Raw genomic sequence first — 17,108 nt, forward strand, 5'->3', positions numbered from 1 at the left:
CGAGATGTATGGTGCTCGCCATCACATCTCGGTGAGGTCATAATAGTCGACTGCATTTGGAATGCTATTAAGACTACATAGCTCAACAGCTAATTAGAAAAGCAAATTTGAGAAATAGTGGCTGACGTCATATTGACACCTCAGTCGTAATTGACTAATTGGAGGAATCAGGTCACGTGCTCTATCACGTACTAAATTGGTCAAAATACAAATTTGAGGGGTAGAACCGTACAAACAATAATTTCCCACCCATTTATATAAATTCGCATAAAAACAACATAGAACCGAAATTCTCACCTTCTTCACCCGAGTGGAAATTACAAAGTTGATGGCAACAATCCTCCTTCCTTAACATCTCCACTATCTAATCAATCAACGCACCCCAAAAATGTCTCAAACCAATAACAACAACACTAATAATAACAATAATATCCCCATCTCCGAAGTATACTGGTCCTTAGTCGATAAAGCCGACCGAAAATTCTCTAGGGTTCGTGATTTACCTCACTACGGGCGTGCCAGGTGTTACTCCCAAATCCCAATACATTCTCATAATCTCATTTACATTTCATTTACATTTCACTCCGTGATTTCAGGTACGACACGCATTTCCAGAAAGTATTTAAAGTGTACACACAGCTCTGGAAATTCCAACAAGAGAATCGTCAAAAACTGGTGGAATCAGGACTGAAGAGATGGGAAATAGGAGAAATCGCTTCACGAATAGCTCAGTTATATTATAATCAGTATTTACGTACTAGTGAAGCGAGTTATTTATCAGAGTCTTTTATATTCTACGATGCCATATTCAGTCGAGAGTATTTTAAAGACCGCTTGTCTAAGGAGGGCCAAGATATTAATCTTGCTAATAAACAATTGAGATGTATTGCTAGGTTTTTTATTGTTTGTTTGCTTTTGAATAAGAGAGATATGGTTTTTAAACTTGTTGATCATTTCAAACTCTTGGTTGATGAGTGCAAGCGTAATTTTCAGGTGACCCCACTCACTCTCAATTTTATTATTTTTTTGTTTTATTGGGTTTTATGATGATGGTTAGTTGTTTTTTGTGTTTGTAGGAAACGGATTTTAAGGATTGGAAGCTTGTGGTTCAAGAAATAGTTAGGTTTCTTAAAGTTGATACTGCGTTTATGAATATTCGGCCTTTGAGGTTTAGTTTGGTGTTGGATTCTTCTACGGATAATATACAGCTTTCGCCTTCGTTTGATGGAAAGAGGGGTTTGAAATTAAGGGATGCGGTATTGTGCAGCTACCATCACAACGAGGTATTAGCATTACTTTTCCCTTTTAACTATTGTCGGTTTTAATACATTTCTACTGCTATGAACTATTTACCTTTTCAGTATCAACTTCAAATGAACAACTTTGGTGCTTATGCCTGGTAAGTAAAGGCGTATGATATTGTACAGCTTGAGTGCTAAAATAATACTTAATAGGAATTTGAGACCTATCCAATGCCTTGAAAAGTTACCTGGACTTCCAAAATGATAGTCTATGCTTTGAGTTCTCCACTAAATGTTAATATGGTTTGCTGATCTATAACTTAAACCGATGGGAAAATTGATTTTAGCCTGAGAAAATTTAGTGTTAATTTGGCCTGTTTAGTGTTGTCAAGGAGAGCGGAGGCAGCTTTGTACCGTCTTACAAGTGCTTAGGCGTAGCATCTGTAATGAAGCATGCACCCTTTGTACCTCTATCCTGTCATGATATGGATGCAAAGGGCACAATTTGTTTCTGTTGGCCATTACCTACTTAATAGTGTTTACTTGATGCTGAAACAACTATGTAGGATTTAATTTATTTTAAACTCCTCCTTCGGATAATAAAAGAAAAGAAAAGTTTTTGTTCGTTTGTTAGAGAGGTTGAAGGAAAGTAAGGAAATGAAAGAGATGCAATTTTCGTTTTACTTACAAAAGTAAAGGTGTGGATGTTGATAGTTATGAGAACTAGAAAAACAGATTTGATTTATAGGTGATGATAATGACATGGGGAATAATCATGGAAACTTGTTACTTTCCAATGATAATAATGATGGGTGGAGTATCTTAACATGCATATGTTTTATGGATTTGTCATTATGACCTATTGAGCTTGCTATGTTGTTCATGTATCAAATTTTTATTTGATTCTTTTGGTTAGTTTTTTTTTATCTGCACTGTCCACATCTCATACTAAATTGTTAGTTTTTTAGAATAATTTTAGAAATTAATGTAAGAAAAAAAAAATCGGTCATTTTGTTAGTTATGCCGTGTTGCTTCATTTAGGTGCGGGGTGCCTGGCACTAGAAGGTTACAACACCTCAAAGGGGCTTCTCACCTTGACTACTTCGATTCTGACATTTAACTATAACAATCACTTTTGCCGTTTGGATTTATAGACTGCAGTAACTAATTGTTAAGATTAAGAATGTCATACCTGGTCAATGTTTTGTGATGATTGTCTCCAAGACCAAGGAGAAGCTTGTCTGGATTCCATTGTAAGTTCAGAAACTGGTGATTAGAACCTGAATTTATGCCTAGGGTCAAAGGTTATCAGAGAATAGATAGATACTACAGGGTCTACAACCCTATGGAAAGGTTAACTTCAGCTTAAAATGGTGGAAGTGGTGGTTCTTTCCAGAATTGTTTAGATACCCATTTGGAAGTAGACTGCTAGTTATAACCTTAGTACTTGGTAATCTTAACGATTTTATACTGTTCATTAATTTCTTTTGGCTTTTGAAATCGTTGGATATGACGTATTGTCTAATTCCAGTCTTTGGATTTGTTAACAATTTACAATATATCCTAAAAGTCCATTTAAATCTTACATTTGGGGATTCTATGTACGATTCAATTTTTTTAGACTGGCTTTCACAGTTCACAATTGTATTCATTATTAGACAACATCAGATGTCACACCAAGATTCAGATCCCATGTTGTCGCACCTAGACTACCTATCGTGCCGAAAAAGTGGTCTTTCCAGTCTCTCTCTAAAATTTCTCCGTAAAAATGAATAGTGTTGTCTACCCAAAGTCTTTTTAGATCATATCTAAATGATATTTGGTCATACTGATTTATAAGTAAATCATCTTGTTGGGGTTCATACTGTGATTTGTACTGGCGTGCTGTGATACCTGATCCTTCAATGGACTCAGATTGGAGATGCTTCTTGTGTATTTTTCTTGGCGAGTTTGGTGTTTTCTCATTCAGGGGTCAGGTAGTCCATGGGTCAGTCCAGGATCGGTGAAAGGTGTATTTGCCTCATGGTCTTTGAATTTGCAATCTCAAAGGGGAAGGCGTATATGGAGTATGATTCCTTTTGTGGTTTTGTGGGGCCTATGGATGGAACGGAATAGAAGAACTTTTGAGGGGGTTGTGGCGTCTTTGGAGGAAGTAATCATGTCAATTAAAGGTCTCTTATTCTTATGGGCCAAAGTTCATGAGGAAACTAGTAACATTCCTTTTGAGCACTTTGTGTGTAGATGAGAAGACATTTTGACTTGAGAACGTTGTGTTTTGTTTCTTGTGCACATTTGATGTTGTTCTTTCTTTCAGCTGTTTTTGTTGTAAGGATACCTCATCCTACTATTTCTATGTATTTTATATGTTTATATCAATGAAATATCTATTTACCGATCAAAAAAAAAAAGAAAAGATGCTTCTTGTGTATGACGCACTTTTAATATCATGGAATCTCCTTAGTAAAGTTTATATGTTTTATAGATACCATTTTTCATTTATTGATGACTGAATTCATCAATACTGTTGCATTTTTGGACTATTATATTGTGAATGTTCCTTCTGTCTTTTCAGGTCAAGTTTACTGAGTTAACTCTCGACACCTTCAGGATGCTCCAATCCCTGGAGTGGGAACCTAGTGGTTCTTTTTACCAGATCACTAAGATTTCAAGTGGGAATGGTAGCAATGCCGGTCAGAATGGAACCTATGGGGCTAACCGCGTAAACTACTCACAAGAAATCACAGATCCAACTCTGCCAACCAACCCACGGAAAGCCATTCTATATCGCCCAGCAGTTACACATTTTATAGCAGTGAGTTTACTTAGTTAACCCATGCCTTGTTGATTTATGTGGTTTAGGTCTCAGAAGCATTGAATATCAGTAAACTTGAATGTGTTAAATTCACAAGAAATTAGAGTTGCAATGGTTAAATAAATGGGAATGTTCTCAGCTCAGGCTGAGCCTTTTCTGTCGGGTGGCTTAGTTTCAAGGCAGTTTGTTATATATTAATCTTTGTTCTTTAAGGAAGCCTTCTGTTTCCTATTGTTTTTCTATTTTTCTTTCAAATATTCTTCCGGATCGTGTAGCTTTCATTTTCTTTTATAGCTAAAATGAGTCACCATTTCATGCAGCGACAATATCTGTGTGGGCTTAGTCCAAGCTTGCATATAATGACAAATTATCGTTTTCTCAATCGATCCAATTTTTTTGAGAAAAGAAGATATATTTCTGTTTGTTGAGATTGTTAAAAGTTTGAAATGGAAAAAGGACAGGTTTAGATTGATATATCCACTTATATTCTTCAGGTTGATGATTTAATGTTGTTTGTAAAATTCCATTGCTCTCTAAAATTTACACATTAAGATTTTCTGCTCTGCCACAAATAACAGATGTTTTCTCTTAAAAAGAAAATGGGAAAATGGGAAAGACAATACAGAACAAGAAATAAATACAGTTTTTATGGTATACAGGCATACATGGAATTAAATTTATTTTTCCTTTGGGCAGGTTCTGGCTACCATATCCGAGGAACTACCCCCTGATGGGGTTCTTTTGGTATATTTATCCGCATCAGGTCAATATATTTTCTTTCATTCTGTAGCTTCCTGTTTTATTGGTGTAGAATATAAAGTTCTAAGGGTTTGATTTCGAACTTTCTCAGGAAAGGGTGGTCACCTTGGTCCATTGTCATCAAGTTCTGGAGCATACACAAAGACTACAGAAAGCATTGTAGGGAACAACCCATCTCATGAAATTACCTCTGAAGCAAACAGTTCTTCTCCATCATCCAGCTCGAGGCATGAGAACACAACCTATTCTTACGGCCAGACTAGGGGGAATTTAAGAAACAATTCAGGTTGCCTGTGGATGGGTTCTTGTGGAAATGGAGGTATCCTCGAAACTTCTGGATAAGCCCTCTGTTTAATGAATATATAACTAGAATTTTGTTAATAGAATTTCCTTTTGTTTCTTTTACTGTTTTATTTTGTCTCCTATCCCAATATATAGCTGAATCTAATTTTATTTTCAGGTACAAACTGTATATACCCCTCTGACTTAATTCCTTTCACAAGAAGACCTCTTTTTTTGATTGTTGATAGTGATTGCAGTGAAGCATTCAAGGCAGGTTTGTCAACTCTAATATTTCACTGTTTAGATCCTTTGTGTTTAATACATGACATGTGCAGATATAAGAGTATGAGTGAACATCTAAGTGCTTCATATCTTAACTCTCGTTCTACCCATGCTTATATGCAGTTCTTTTTTAACTTGACAAGAAGCCCTTCTTTTGCTAATGTTTCTAATGCCATGATGTTTGATGAACAATAGAAAGGCACATCGTTGTATGGTCCCTCTTCTCCAAGTATCATTCTTTTTTGTGTGGTGTGTCTGTTTCTTATGGCATGTCCAAGCACTTCAAAAGTTTCATCTGTTTCTTCCATCAGTGGTTAGGGGTCTTTCAATTAAGCCATGAATGAAAATAACAGTATGCAGATTGGACATTACAAATGTTAAACTTAAGGAGACTTGTTACTTGGAATGGGCGCAGCCAACTAGATTAGCTATCAATGGCAGAAGAAAGGGAGGAGGGACTGACAAGATTAAACAACCTAGTAGAATTTATCCTTCATTTTATACAGACACAAGAGTGCGCATTAGATTTGGGTATCTGTTGCACAAACTTATCCCAAGGTGGAAAATAGTGCTCGCCATGTGTTGCATGGGTATGAGCATCCACTGGTACGGAGAATTGTACACGGCATGGTCTAAAAAATCAGATTCATAGACACGGCTAATATTCGATTTAATTTTAATTTGTATCATCGAAAAAACTATATGACAAGAAGGTTATAGAAAAGATAAGTAAAACTTTGTAGTTACAGGATTTCAATTCTAATCTTTTGTGTGTCTTTGGGTCATATCTTGTTTAAGGTGCATTATCATCCACCTCTTCATTTAGAGGTGTTGGTGTCGTATCTGAGCTGTGTGTCCATGTCGGACACACCGACATGGGACACGGCACAAAATATGAAGTACCCGCGCAGTAGAGGGCCTCACATCTTTCATTTTGAATAATAATTTCTCAAGACTTGGAAAAAAATATTCTTAGAACTTCATAACATGTCAAAAAACTGGATCACTATTGCATTGCGAGTGGGATTTATGAGCAACTTAGTAGCCGTGTTAGGAAGCGTCAGATTTTTCATTTTCCTTGTCGGCTTTTAACCCAGAATGTATGGTATCGTAGGAGGCTTTTGTGTCTGGCCTAACAGCCCACATGCCCTTATGTCACCCATTTGATCCATGTGTTGTCCCCATGTACTCCGTATTTCCCAATAAAGTTAAGTCACATGTTTGCCTCACATTACACCACACATGACGAAGCATGTTTAGATAATAATCCCACATCCTATATTAAAACTAATGTAGATCTTACTGGCGGAAGCTTCAGTTTAATTGAATCTACACTTTAATTGAAACACAATTAAAAGACGACCTAAAAATCACTCTTTTATTGAATCTCTCAATCACAAATCACACACATAAACACAACTACTGAAACCCTAACTACAAGCCCGTTATTTAAAGTAAACCTAGAAAGCATAAACCAATAGGAACACGACATGTGTCCAACTAACTAATGGACTCGAACCATGAGCTTGGACTCAACTAAGGGGCTCACGCCCATAACATATAGAGGGAACATAGGCGCACGCCTATGACACTGACAGACTCGACTAATGTTCTACATCACTCTCCTCATGTTGATGAAGCTTGTCCACAAGCTAAAGTAGTGGAGCGTCCCGGAAGGAAATACCGACAAAGCTTCATCTTTGCCGAAATCTAGGACAAGATCGGTGGCTTGGCAACATCTTCGACCTCATCTTCACCTTCGGACTAATAAAATAGGGCTTCTTCTTCTTAGGACACTTTCGAAAGAATGTGACCCATAACGCCACATTCAAAGCACTTTCTAGCAAAGACTATATGTCCCAAAGAGTCAATTACGACCACGTAGCGGTATGTAACTACACTTGCAAAACCAAAGATAAGGTCGCGAAGTCGATATTAGGTGAAAGCACTCGTTCAGCACGCAATGCATATTTAAACGCGGTAGCCATGTCCTCAATCTCAAACATGATAAGTGCTTCACGAATTGACCTGCACAGACCATTCAAATAACGACCCACCCTCTGTTCATCAGTTTCAACCAACCCAGCACGAGTACACAACAATTGAAACTGCTCAGTATATTCTTGAACTGACGACAACTGTTGTTTCAAATTCTGTAGACGAATGAACAAATCTTGATGGTACTGTTTAGGAACAAAATGCGGTGCATACTAGCCCAAGTGCAAACACGCCTGTAACCTTGATTAACCCTCCGCAAATTTGATTCATCCCACCACACCAAAGCATAACCCTTCAACTTAGTGGCTGCTAATTTAACCTTCTTTCCATCATCTAAGTTTTTATAATCAAGGGCCTTTTCAATTTGATTAAGCCAATCAATAAACTCGTCAGGATCGAGTTTACCATCAAAAGTAGGCACATCAATTTTAATATCACCCGCCTAACTCCTCTCCAATATTCGGAGGAAACGATTAACATCAACAACCCCATTATCAATATTATGAACACCATGATCTTCATCAAAATAATTAAAATGGTCATACCTTTCAAAATCACCTGCCTGACGGTTAGGGTCACGGTCTGGCCTACGAACACTTTGATCAGTAGAAGGAGGAGATAGAGACCGACCCTTATTCTCTTGCCTTGCATTGCGAGGAATGGGTTGTTCCCAAAAATTCCTATCACCATCAACCCAGTGCTGCACAAGACGTTGGTTACCACAACCTTTGCCTCGAACCTGATTAACACGCAGAATCTCACACCCTTGTGGAGGAAGACGCACGCCTCTAGCTGCCTCTTGCATTGGTAGCCCTCGATTTTGGCCATTAGGGTTTAACCTTGGCTGAAAAATCGGATCTTGTGGCCCTAGGGGGCACACGACAAATAGCTGATGGACTGGTGGTGGCACTATGGGTGGAACTCGCACAGGGAGCTCTCCAACACCGTCATCATCTTGACCAATACCAACAATAGGTGGTATACGATCAGCTACTTCATCCGCCTGATGAACTTCATTGTTGTTATTTACTCCCACAACTCTGTCCTCACCATGAGTCGCTGGATCAATAGGCGCAAAAGGGTTTCGAAGAGGGACTGTACCATTACTCTGCGATGACGCATCATCAGTACTAGCCACTGAACCATTATTCGGTGGTGGTGGCAGCTGTTGTGCCTCTCTCTATACTGTGGCCATTGTTGCAGTAAAGTTCTGGAACATCTGTGTCATGTTTTCCTCTAACTGAAACATGCGAGTATCTATGGATGGGGGGACGACCTCGAGTTGCTTTGTTATTTACTGTAATAACACAAAAAAAAAATTTATTTTTCAAAAAAGAAATCGCTGTGAATAGTAATGCGGTGAATAGTATCCGATGAACAGTGTTTTCGGTGAACAGTACCGTGAATAGTAACCCTTGGAATTAATCTGCTCCGATACCAAATAATGTAGATCTTACTGGCAGAAGCTTCAGTTTAATTGAATCTACACTTTAATTGAAACACAATTAAAAGACGACCTAAAAATCACTCTTTTATTGAATCTCTCAATCACAAATCACATACATAAACACAACTACTGAAACCCTAACTACAAGCCCGTTATTTAAAGTAAACCTAGAAAGCATAAACCAATAGGAACACGACATTTGTCCAACTAACTAATGGACTCGAACCATGGGCTTGGACTCAACTAAGGGGCTCACGCCCATAACATATAAAGGGAACATAGGCGCACGCCTATGACACTGACAGACTCGACTAATGTTCTACAAACCCTAGCATTTTAACCGATAAGATCCTGGACCAGCTCAAATTGTACGCAATTGGTTATGAGTTGGATGCTTCAAAATAAAGATAACAGCATAGGAAGAAGTAAAAAGACAAAAAAGAATAAGGGAGAAGAAGAGAAAGGGTAGGGAAGGAGAATCAGCCATAAGGTGATAAGGACATGGTTCCTTACCCAATTTATTTGGCCAAAAGGACACAGGTATACCCAGGTTGACCAAAGCAACTTCAGTACAAGACAATCAAGGGATTAAATTCCTGGTTTTCTAGGTCATTTTACATCCCATTATGCAACTTTATGTTGCGTGCTGCTACAGGGCGGAGTCCTTGATCTGGAGCTGTAATTGCAAAGCAGAGTTTTCCTTTTTGTGTGTTTGTGTAGTGGCTTGGTTTCGGGGGTTGGTGGTTATTGGGGGTTACAACAGGAGTTTCCACTATATAATTAAATCTGTTTACTTTTGCATATATAATTTTTTTTTCACAAGTTGAATATTTGGGTTTGACGGTTTGTTAATGGTACTTCAGTAGCATTTATTCATTATATAGGTTTTGGTTTAGGTCCATAGAGGAAAATTTGTAGTGGCATTGAAATTCAGTGAAGATTTGATATTTTGAACGGTATGAAAGAATTAGGTTTAGGTCATGTAGGTTAGCAAGGTGAAGATAGTCTTCTTGGTGGCAGCACCCAATCTTGGTGCTGCAGTCAGGACAAGTATGGGTTCGCACAATTTTTCTGTTAATGTGAAGCATGGGTTGTTTTGCTTGGATCTTGTGTTTGCAACGAATAGGACTATCTAACAGATGGTTAACACGTACTGGATGTTCGCTTGCACTAGTTCATAAAATGCAGAAATGTTCACATATAACAATTCTTGTGTGGTGGGTGGGGGTGGGTGAGGTCAACCCTCTGTTGATTGCACATAGAAGCCCTTGGTTACAGCTTTAACACCGTGATCTAATTGATTCAGAAGTTTGAGGCCATTCTTTCTCTATACTGTTTTTTGATGGGTTGAGATCGTGGGGTAACCAACTTATGGAATTCAGTGAAAGTATTAGCTTAGCAAACAGGTCTTGTTTTGGAACAGCTTGTGGAAGCTGTTAAAAGTGGTTGATGGAGTTGCATGGCATCCTTTCTTTTGTCAGGATTGGCAATGACAAGTTTAGGGTTCAAAGCTTGTTTAAGTCCTGGTTTAGAATCTGAAGATGTGAAAGCTCTTAGAAACTAAGCAGTAATGAGGTTCGCACTTGTTGGAAGATTTAAGAGGAAAATTAAATGTTTGGGTATTGGAGTGAATCCAATTATTGCTGAGGAGCTCGGGTGTTATTTTCATTAAAGCGGTTGAATTTGCTTCGTGACTGATGCGGCTTTGGTGCCTTGTTGCCAATCCCTTTTTGTTTGGTTAATGTTTGTCACTTGCATGCTTGAATTGGCTACCCTTAGGCATAGCTGTGTTCTTTGAGTTGATACATTGCAGCTGGATAACAATGGCATCAAATCACATGGCAATCGCCATAGCAATTGCAATGGATAGGGTAATCTTAGTAGCATAGCTCTTCCTTTTGTTTGCAGCGAGTAGTAATTTGTACGACATTTCTTTAACCACTGCGGCCAGATCGCTTAGCATACAATTGGCAGTAGACTTTTGCAGTGTTCATTTTCTTATGTTTTTTCCTGGCTGATTCTTCATTGAGGGGAGCGTTAAAGGTATTGGGTTAATATTGTTATGGGTAGTAATGTTCTTTAACTGGGTATAGGTATATAAATTAGAACTTTGTAATCACGATCTATTCAATACAGATTCTAGGTTCTACAGTATCAAAATTCATACCCTTGTTTATTGTACACATCATGTTGACAAACTGTAAACCTGGGTTCTGAAACTGGTCTCATGAATGACATGACATGAAACTGAATTACCACAGTCCACATTTAGTACTTTGACTAAAGCTGTTTATTTGGCACAGAAGTCACTTTAACTAGTTCGAAGACTTTGTGTGTAATCCCATAAGTTAGTGCCTTACCAAGTGAGGTTATTGTGTTGCATTGTAATGTCTTTAAGGAATGAATGAAATATATCTTTTAGCGTTCAAAAGAAATTATTCATGTGAAATTCCCTGTTTATAAGCTCAATTCTGAGCAATGCAAATTAACCGAGTTAGTCAAATGTGAAAGTAGAATTTTATTATAGCTAATGAAAGAGAAATTTTCTGGGCGAAAAGAGGGTACAGCTTAATTAATTTCGGTCTTCTCTCACACTTCTTATATAGGAAAGTAGCCGGTTTACAATATGGGACACCCTTACAATTAGGCCCCCTATCTAATGACTCACGTAGAACTCTAACAGTAAAAATAAAGAGAGAATCATGGTTTACTCTCTCAATGTACTCTGATTTATTTCTACGACTCAAGGAGTAGTGATATCTTATCTTAATGAGTTCATGGACTGATCACGTTTCTCTCTTCTGCATTATATAGTGTCCACAGCTTGTGCACTTTCTAATATTTTTCAATATTTGATTAGAACTAACAATTTTTCATAACTTATTCAGACCATACATGGGTCAGAACAGGGAGAACCCACTGTGATACTACTCTCTCCGAGCTCTCCCTCTCCAGGTGTTGGTGCTTCTGTTGATTCCGCTCGTCACCCTAGTGGGAGTCAATTCACCATGTTCCTCACAGCTCCCTTGCAGGCTTTTTGCTTGTTACTTGGTTTCTCAGGGTCAAGTTTTGATATGGTTAGTTAAGGTTTCTAAACATCTATACCATTAGCTTCTTTGTTGATCTTACTTTTGGGTAGTCAAGAAAGGGAAAATTGGGTTCCCCTTCATTTATACTTATTGTACTCAAATCTTTACTGACTTTGCAAGCTGGAGCTGATGTTGCAGGATGTATATAACAAGGCAGAGAAGTTGCTTTCTTCACTGTTAAATGTGTGGGGATTGACCTTGGCAACATCAGACATGCTTGATCCAGTTTGGGAACAAATCTTGTGTGATCCTTTCTTAAGACGTCTTCTCCTGAGGTAAATTATTAATATATAAGTTTTTGGTATTTCTGCGTCTTTCTTGCACTGATTGGAGGAGTCCATGACTCAATTACTAGTGGACTTGGAATATAGCTAAAGCTGAAAACCTTTAAATATCTGAACTACTTCAAGGATGAAATATCAACATGGACAGAAACATCAATTCTAACGTCCTGTGTCTCACTTATTGCCTCTTCATTGAAAGGTTGCATGCTAACAGTGTTTAATATGACAGGTTCATCTTTTGTCGCGCTGTGGTTGCACTATATGCACCAACCTTTGAAAAGAAGGAATTTCTTCCCAAGTGTTTGCCCGACCTTCCAGATTCTGTTCTTCCAGCAACTGCTGCATCTCAATCCATAGTTCTGCAGATGGCAAACATTTTTGGGGTGACGGATCATTTCATCATCTCTGAAGAGATTATACTGTCTGAGATTGAAAGTGATTCCAAGAACTCTCCCACATTCAGAGTGTCAGAGAACCCTGACATACATTGTGCTGAACAAAATGGATACTGAGATTGCAGCAGAAGTAAAACATGAAGGTGTTATTTGGCTTTGTGTATACTTAGCTTGTAAACAAAACATGGTTATAGATTATATAATCCATGGGTAGTTTTATGTTAATGAACACTGCAAATCTAAAATGGGGTGACTCATTATAGGAAATGCTTTCAAGGGAATGTAAAGTATATATCTGAACTTTTCATCATTCTCTCTTCTGATTTGTTCAATTAAACATCAAGAGATTAATTTGGTTTGCAAAACCAAGCTGTAAGAGCAAATAGTAAGTAAATACTTTTTACACAGGAGGAATGCTGATGACTCAACCTAGGGGTGTCAATGGTCTTGTTCTGGTCCGGTTCTTAGTAGTGTAAGAACCAAGAACCATTTAATTTGTCGGTTCCGGTTCTTTGCAGTTCTTAAAATTGTAGAACTTTATCCATAACCACTGGGTATTTCCGGTTCTGGTTCTTTATTTTAGTTTTTAAGAAATTCACTATTTATACACATTTTTTTATTGGTTTTATTAAAAAAAATGTGTACAAAAAACATACAAATACTGCACGAATGAGTCGGTTTTAAAATATTGATATAAGTAATTATGTTATTCAATAATAAAGTCAGGTAAAACTATATATTTAAGGTTGTAAGTTATATTTTTATATTATTTATAACATTAAATACCATTAAAACTACATATTATACTTAGAAATATAATTTAGTAATATATAAATAAATGTTTTGAGTTTGTATATATTTTATTTAGATATTTTTTTAAGTTAAAAGTACGATAACATTCGGTTATGATTATGCTTTGTTTTTTTTTGTTTAAAAAACTATTCGGTTCTATATAGTTTGGGTTTTAGTACCCATTTTTAAATGGTTCCTAAAATTAGGAACCGTAACCATGATCTTTTATGCTATTCCGGTTTCGATTCCGGTTAAATTGGTATCCATTGACACCCTTGACTCAATCTATTGTCCTATTGTATGGGTACTATATATATACCTGCCCGTCATCCTTGATTCAAAAACCCAAGATGGACAGACATTACCATGTCGTTCTTAGAATATTTTTTTGTTAAAGAAATTTTATCAATAAAAATTTCCATTTCCATGAATTCTTACTTTTAACACTACATAGCTCAAACACTGCTCATTAGTTGAAAACCTACACTTCTAGAGTCAACTACATGTAAACAGTCTACTAAAAGCAACACGCTTACACATATGCTAAAACAATCACTGGAGTAAAACACTTACTCCAACTCTAAGGGCTACACAACAACTCGATCACTTGAGCCCAAAGCTCTCTAGAGCCACAATCTTATTGCTCTTGCAAGATACACACTTCTCAAAGATAGAAGCAAAAAAGACGAAAGCAAATACATATGCAATTTATAAATGTCAATTATGAACTGTCTGAACAGACTTAAGAACCCAATTCATATACTAACCGAGCTGTCGGGACATCCTAGAAACCCAACTCGGTTAGCACGATCGCAAAATCAAGTCGAACTGCCAAGAACATTTCGGGAAACTAGTTCATCCACGTACCAACATTAAAGCAAATAATAAAAGCGAACTGCCCAGGTCACCCCAGATTATCAGCTCTTAATATATCTGGCCCATGCCATACAACTAATAATAAGGCGAACTGCCTGAGCACGCCTAGATAACCAGCTCTATTGTATCTCCACCACTTTCAAACAATTTTACAAATTCAAGAAACGACCAAAAACACTATAAATTTCAGAGACTAAGAAGGAATCATGCAACATTGGTCAAGGACCCCGTCTACAAAAGGTCTAGTTCGTCCGGAGTAGCAGCATCACCATCAACATCAACGGGAGGAACGACAGTAGAAAGAGTATTGACAGCATCTTTAGTTTGTTCAGTAGGGACGACAGTACTGGCAGATGGAACATTACTAGCATCTCCAGGTACATCGATCACTAGTGTATATGGAGCCCCACTTTCAAGTTCTTCTTTCAATTGAAAATACATCTGCTCCAGTTCGTTGAAATCTTGCCCCAAACTATTGTAAGCCTGTTGCGCCCTCTGAGCAACCGCTTTACAAGTTTTAGTGCACTCGGTAACATAAGCCACCTTCTCTTCAAGCTCTGCAATCGAGTCGCTCATAGTCAACTTCTCCAGAGCAGCATCGTTGTACAACCTCTTTAGCGCATCTAACTTTTTCTTTTCTGCCACCTGAACGTCCCTCACATGAGCTAGTTCGTCTTTTACTTTCTCTAGTTCTCCCTTCTCAGACTCGTTGATTTGAACCATCTGTTTTAGCTTCTGATAACCAGCTAGAAGCTACACAAAAACACCAAGTGTTAAAACAACTACCTATATAGCCAACCAACCGCAAGAAAAGTTAAAAGACATACCAAATAATGGGCCAAATCCATCACCCTCAGATTCTCAGCCAAGTCTTTACCATCCAAGTCCTTATGATCACCATCCAGAACAACACCATCAAGTAAACATGTAGCAATAGGTGTATATTTATAGCTACAATCTAACCTCTTCACCAGATGCTTCTTCCCAGACTTCGGATTCACATAAACAAGGTTCCGATTCAAATCGTCACCCTTCTGGGAAATCGTCTTGCTTGTTTCCGTGGCAACAACCTTCCTTTTCCCTTTCCCACTAGCATCAACAGTCAAAGCGAGCCTCTTTTCAAAGCTATCTAGATCGGGTATCACGAGGTCGAGTCCGGCCCTTGATGTAACGCCCCAAAATCAAATAAAAATTACAAGGCGTTAATAAGACAACGTTCAATATTAATAATTTAAAATCAATGATAAACCATCATATATTTTTTTTTTTTCTATAAAAAATTTGGTAGAGTTTCTTTTGTATTATCAACATTTCATATACCTAAAACTTGTCATAACTTGAAACCAAAATAACCTAATATTCACATACCAACCCTTTCAAGTTATATATAACTTTACATAGTTTGAAAACCAAAACATATCTATATACAACCCCATCAAAACATATACACAACCCTTCCAAAATATATTCGGTAACGTCGACTAACCGATCTCTTACCCTAGATCGGTATTTCACATATTTGCACAACCCTTCATTACATCATATATAAAATAAAGTCATGTAATATAAACTGCAATTATTTATGTACAACGAAAAGGAATCAATATAATATACAGAAATAGGAAGCCACTACTTGTAACAGATATTAAGGTCACTTAACAACCCATATGATTCCAAGACGCTCCTTTTAAGGTTATGCCTTGATTCTTTAGTATATATTCACCTTATAGATCTCGATATAGAGGGACCTGTTCATCCCTGTCCGTTTACACTTCGACGATCAACATTAGATACGAAGTCAAGGAGCAATAAATAGTTGAACGAATATTCAAAATGTAATAGTAGATAAAAGAGTTTATTTACCTCTTTCTGTGATTGAGCCTTACCGTACCGTACGTGGTGACATTCTCGAAAATGTATTGGTCAGCGATATATAGAAGTTAATGAGCAAAATTTTATTTAACTTGAACAAAACAATTATACAATAATAAACCTTACCAACCCTTACGTGTACAATGAATTTTTTTCCCATTCCATATAAAATACTGATTAGCTCGTCGACAACCAATATTTCAAATACTAATCATAAATTAACAAATAAAATCTCAAGAACAAAATATGCTTAGAGGGATCGACAACAATTATAGTAATAGTAATGAAAATGAATAGATTTTTGATAACAAAATGAATGTAATGATAACTCTATGCATATATCCATATCTAATAACAACAACTATAAACTTCACAAGTAACCACTTACCTGTCCATGGGCAGAATCCAAAAATAACTCAAAACCCCTCCTCGCTTTCCCCTTTGGTTTTCCCACCGCCATTAACTCCCTTGTCTAGACTTTAAACAAGTCGTTCACGTTTCGTAGTACTCCCCCCCCTCCCTTTATTCCAAAAATCCTGAGCTTCCCCTTTGTACGAAATCGAAGTTCGAAGACCAAAACCAACACCCGCGTCGCAATAGCGTTCGCACTCCGGCAATTCCGAGACCACCTTTTCCACTTCAACTTCTTCCCTCTTTCTTTCTCTTCATTTCCCTCTCTCTTTCTCCCCTAGACGTCCTCCCTCCCTCACTCCCTCTCTTTTTCTTTTTTTCTCTTTTCTCCCTCCTGCCAATCTCTTTTCTTTCTTTTTTTTCTCCTCCTTTTCTCTCTCCTACCGACCTCCTTTCTTTCTCTCCAGGCCCAAAAACCAAATAGAAAAAGAAAAAGGACCAAAAGACAAAAGCAAGCCCAGTAAAATAGAACGGTCCAACATAATAACAAACCCAGAAAACCAAAACAATAGACAAGGCCCAAAACAATATAACAATCCTGAAATAAAAAACGGGCCGAGTACAATTT

At 37.5% G+C, this 17,108-nt stretch overlaps 2 protein-coding genes across 2 annotated transcripts; one reads left to right on the forward strand and one right to left on the reverse strand.

Annotated features, from left to right (window-relative positions):
* The first annotated feature begins 260 nt into the window (after nt 1-260).
* LOC147523850 (signal transducer, putative (DUF3550/UPF0682)) lies at nt 261-12,899 on the forward strand. Its single transcript, XM_086600186.1, has 10 exons — nt 261-522; nt 597-993; nt 1,077-1,283; nt 3,814-4,053; nt 4,750-4,816; nt 4,904-5,131; nt 5,273-5,364; nt 11,710-11,898; nt 12,049-12,185; nt 12,424-12,899. The coding sequence occupies exons 1-10, from the start codon at nt 389-391 to the stop codon at nt 12,704-12,706; spliced, it is 1,974 nt and encodes a 657-aa protein (XP_086456312.1). The 5' UTR covers nt 261-388; the 3' UTR covers nt 12,707-12,899.
* A 1,322-nt stretch (nt 12,900-14,221) lies between these two features.
* Nucleotides 14,222-16,928, reverse strand: LOC147523851 (uncharacterized). Its single transcript, XM_086600231.1, has 3 exons — nt 16,518-16,928; nt 15,085-15,418; nt 14,222-15,010 (listed from the first exon to the last, which is right to left on the reverse strand). Exons 1-3 carry the CDS (start codon nt 16,523-16,525, stop codon nt 14,489-14,491), a joined length of 864 nt encoding a protein of 287 aa, XP_086456357.1. The 5' UTR covers nt 16,526-16,928; the 3' UTR covers nt 14,222-14,488.
* Between the last annotated feature and the right edge of the window lie 180 nt (nt 16,929-17,108).

The sequence above is a fragment of the Coptis chinensis genome, chromosome 1, assembly GCF_015680905.1.
Source record: "Coptis chinensis isolate HL-2020 chromosome 1, ASM1568090v1, whole genome shotgun sequence".
NCBI lineage: Eukaryota > Viridiplantae > Streptophyta > Magnoliopsida > Ranunculales > Ranunculaceae > Coptis > Coptis chinensis.

What these genes read in the sequence shown, in the direction of transcription:
- LOC147523851 (XM_086600231.1), bottom strand. An exon ending in TGGATTTGGCCCATTATTTG is followed by an intron (nt 15,011 to 15,084) that starts GTATGTCTTTTA and finishes GTTTTTGTGTAG; the next exon opens with CTTCTAGCTGGTTATCAGAA.
- LOC147523850 (XM_086600186.1), top strand. Translation starts at nt 389, where the DNA reads ATGTCTCAAACCAATAACAACAACACTAATAATAACAATAATATCCCC. An exon ending in CCTCACTACGGGCGTGCCAG is followed by an intron (nt 523 to 596) that starts GTGTTACTCCCA and finishes CCGTGATTTCAG; the next exon opens with GTACGACACGCATTTCCAGA. An exon ending in CAGTTACACATTTTATAGCA is followed by an intron (nt 4,054 to 4,749) that starts GTGAGTTTACTT and finishes TCCTTTGGGCAG; the next exon opens with GTTCTGGCTACCATATCCGA.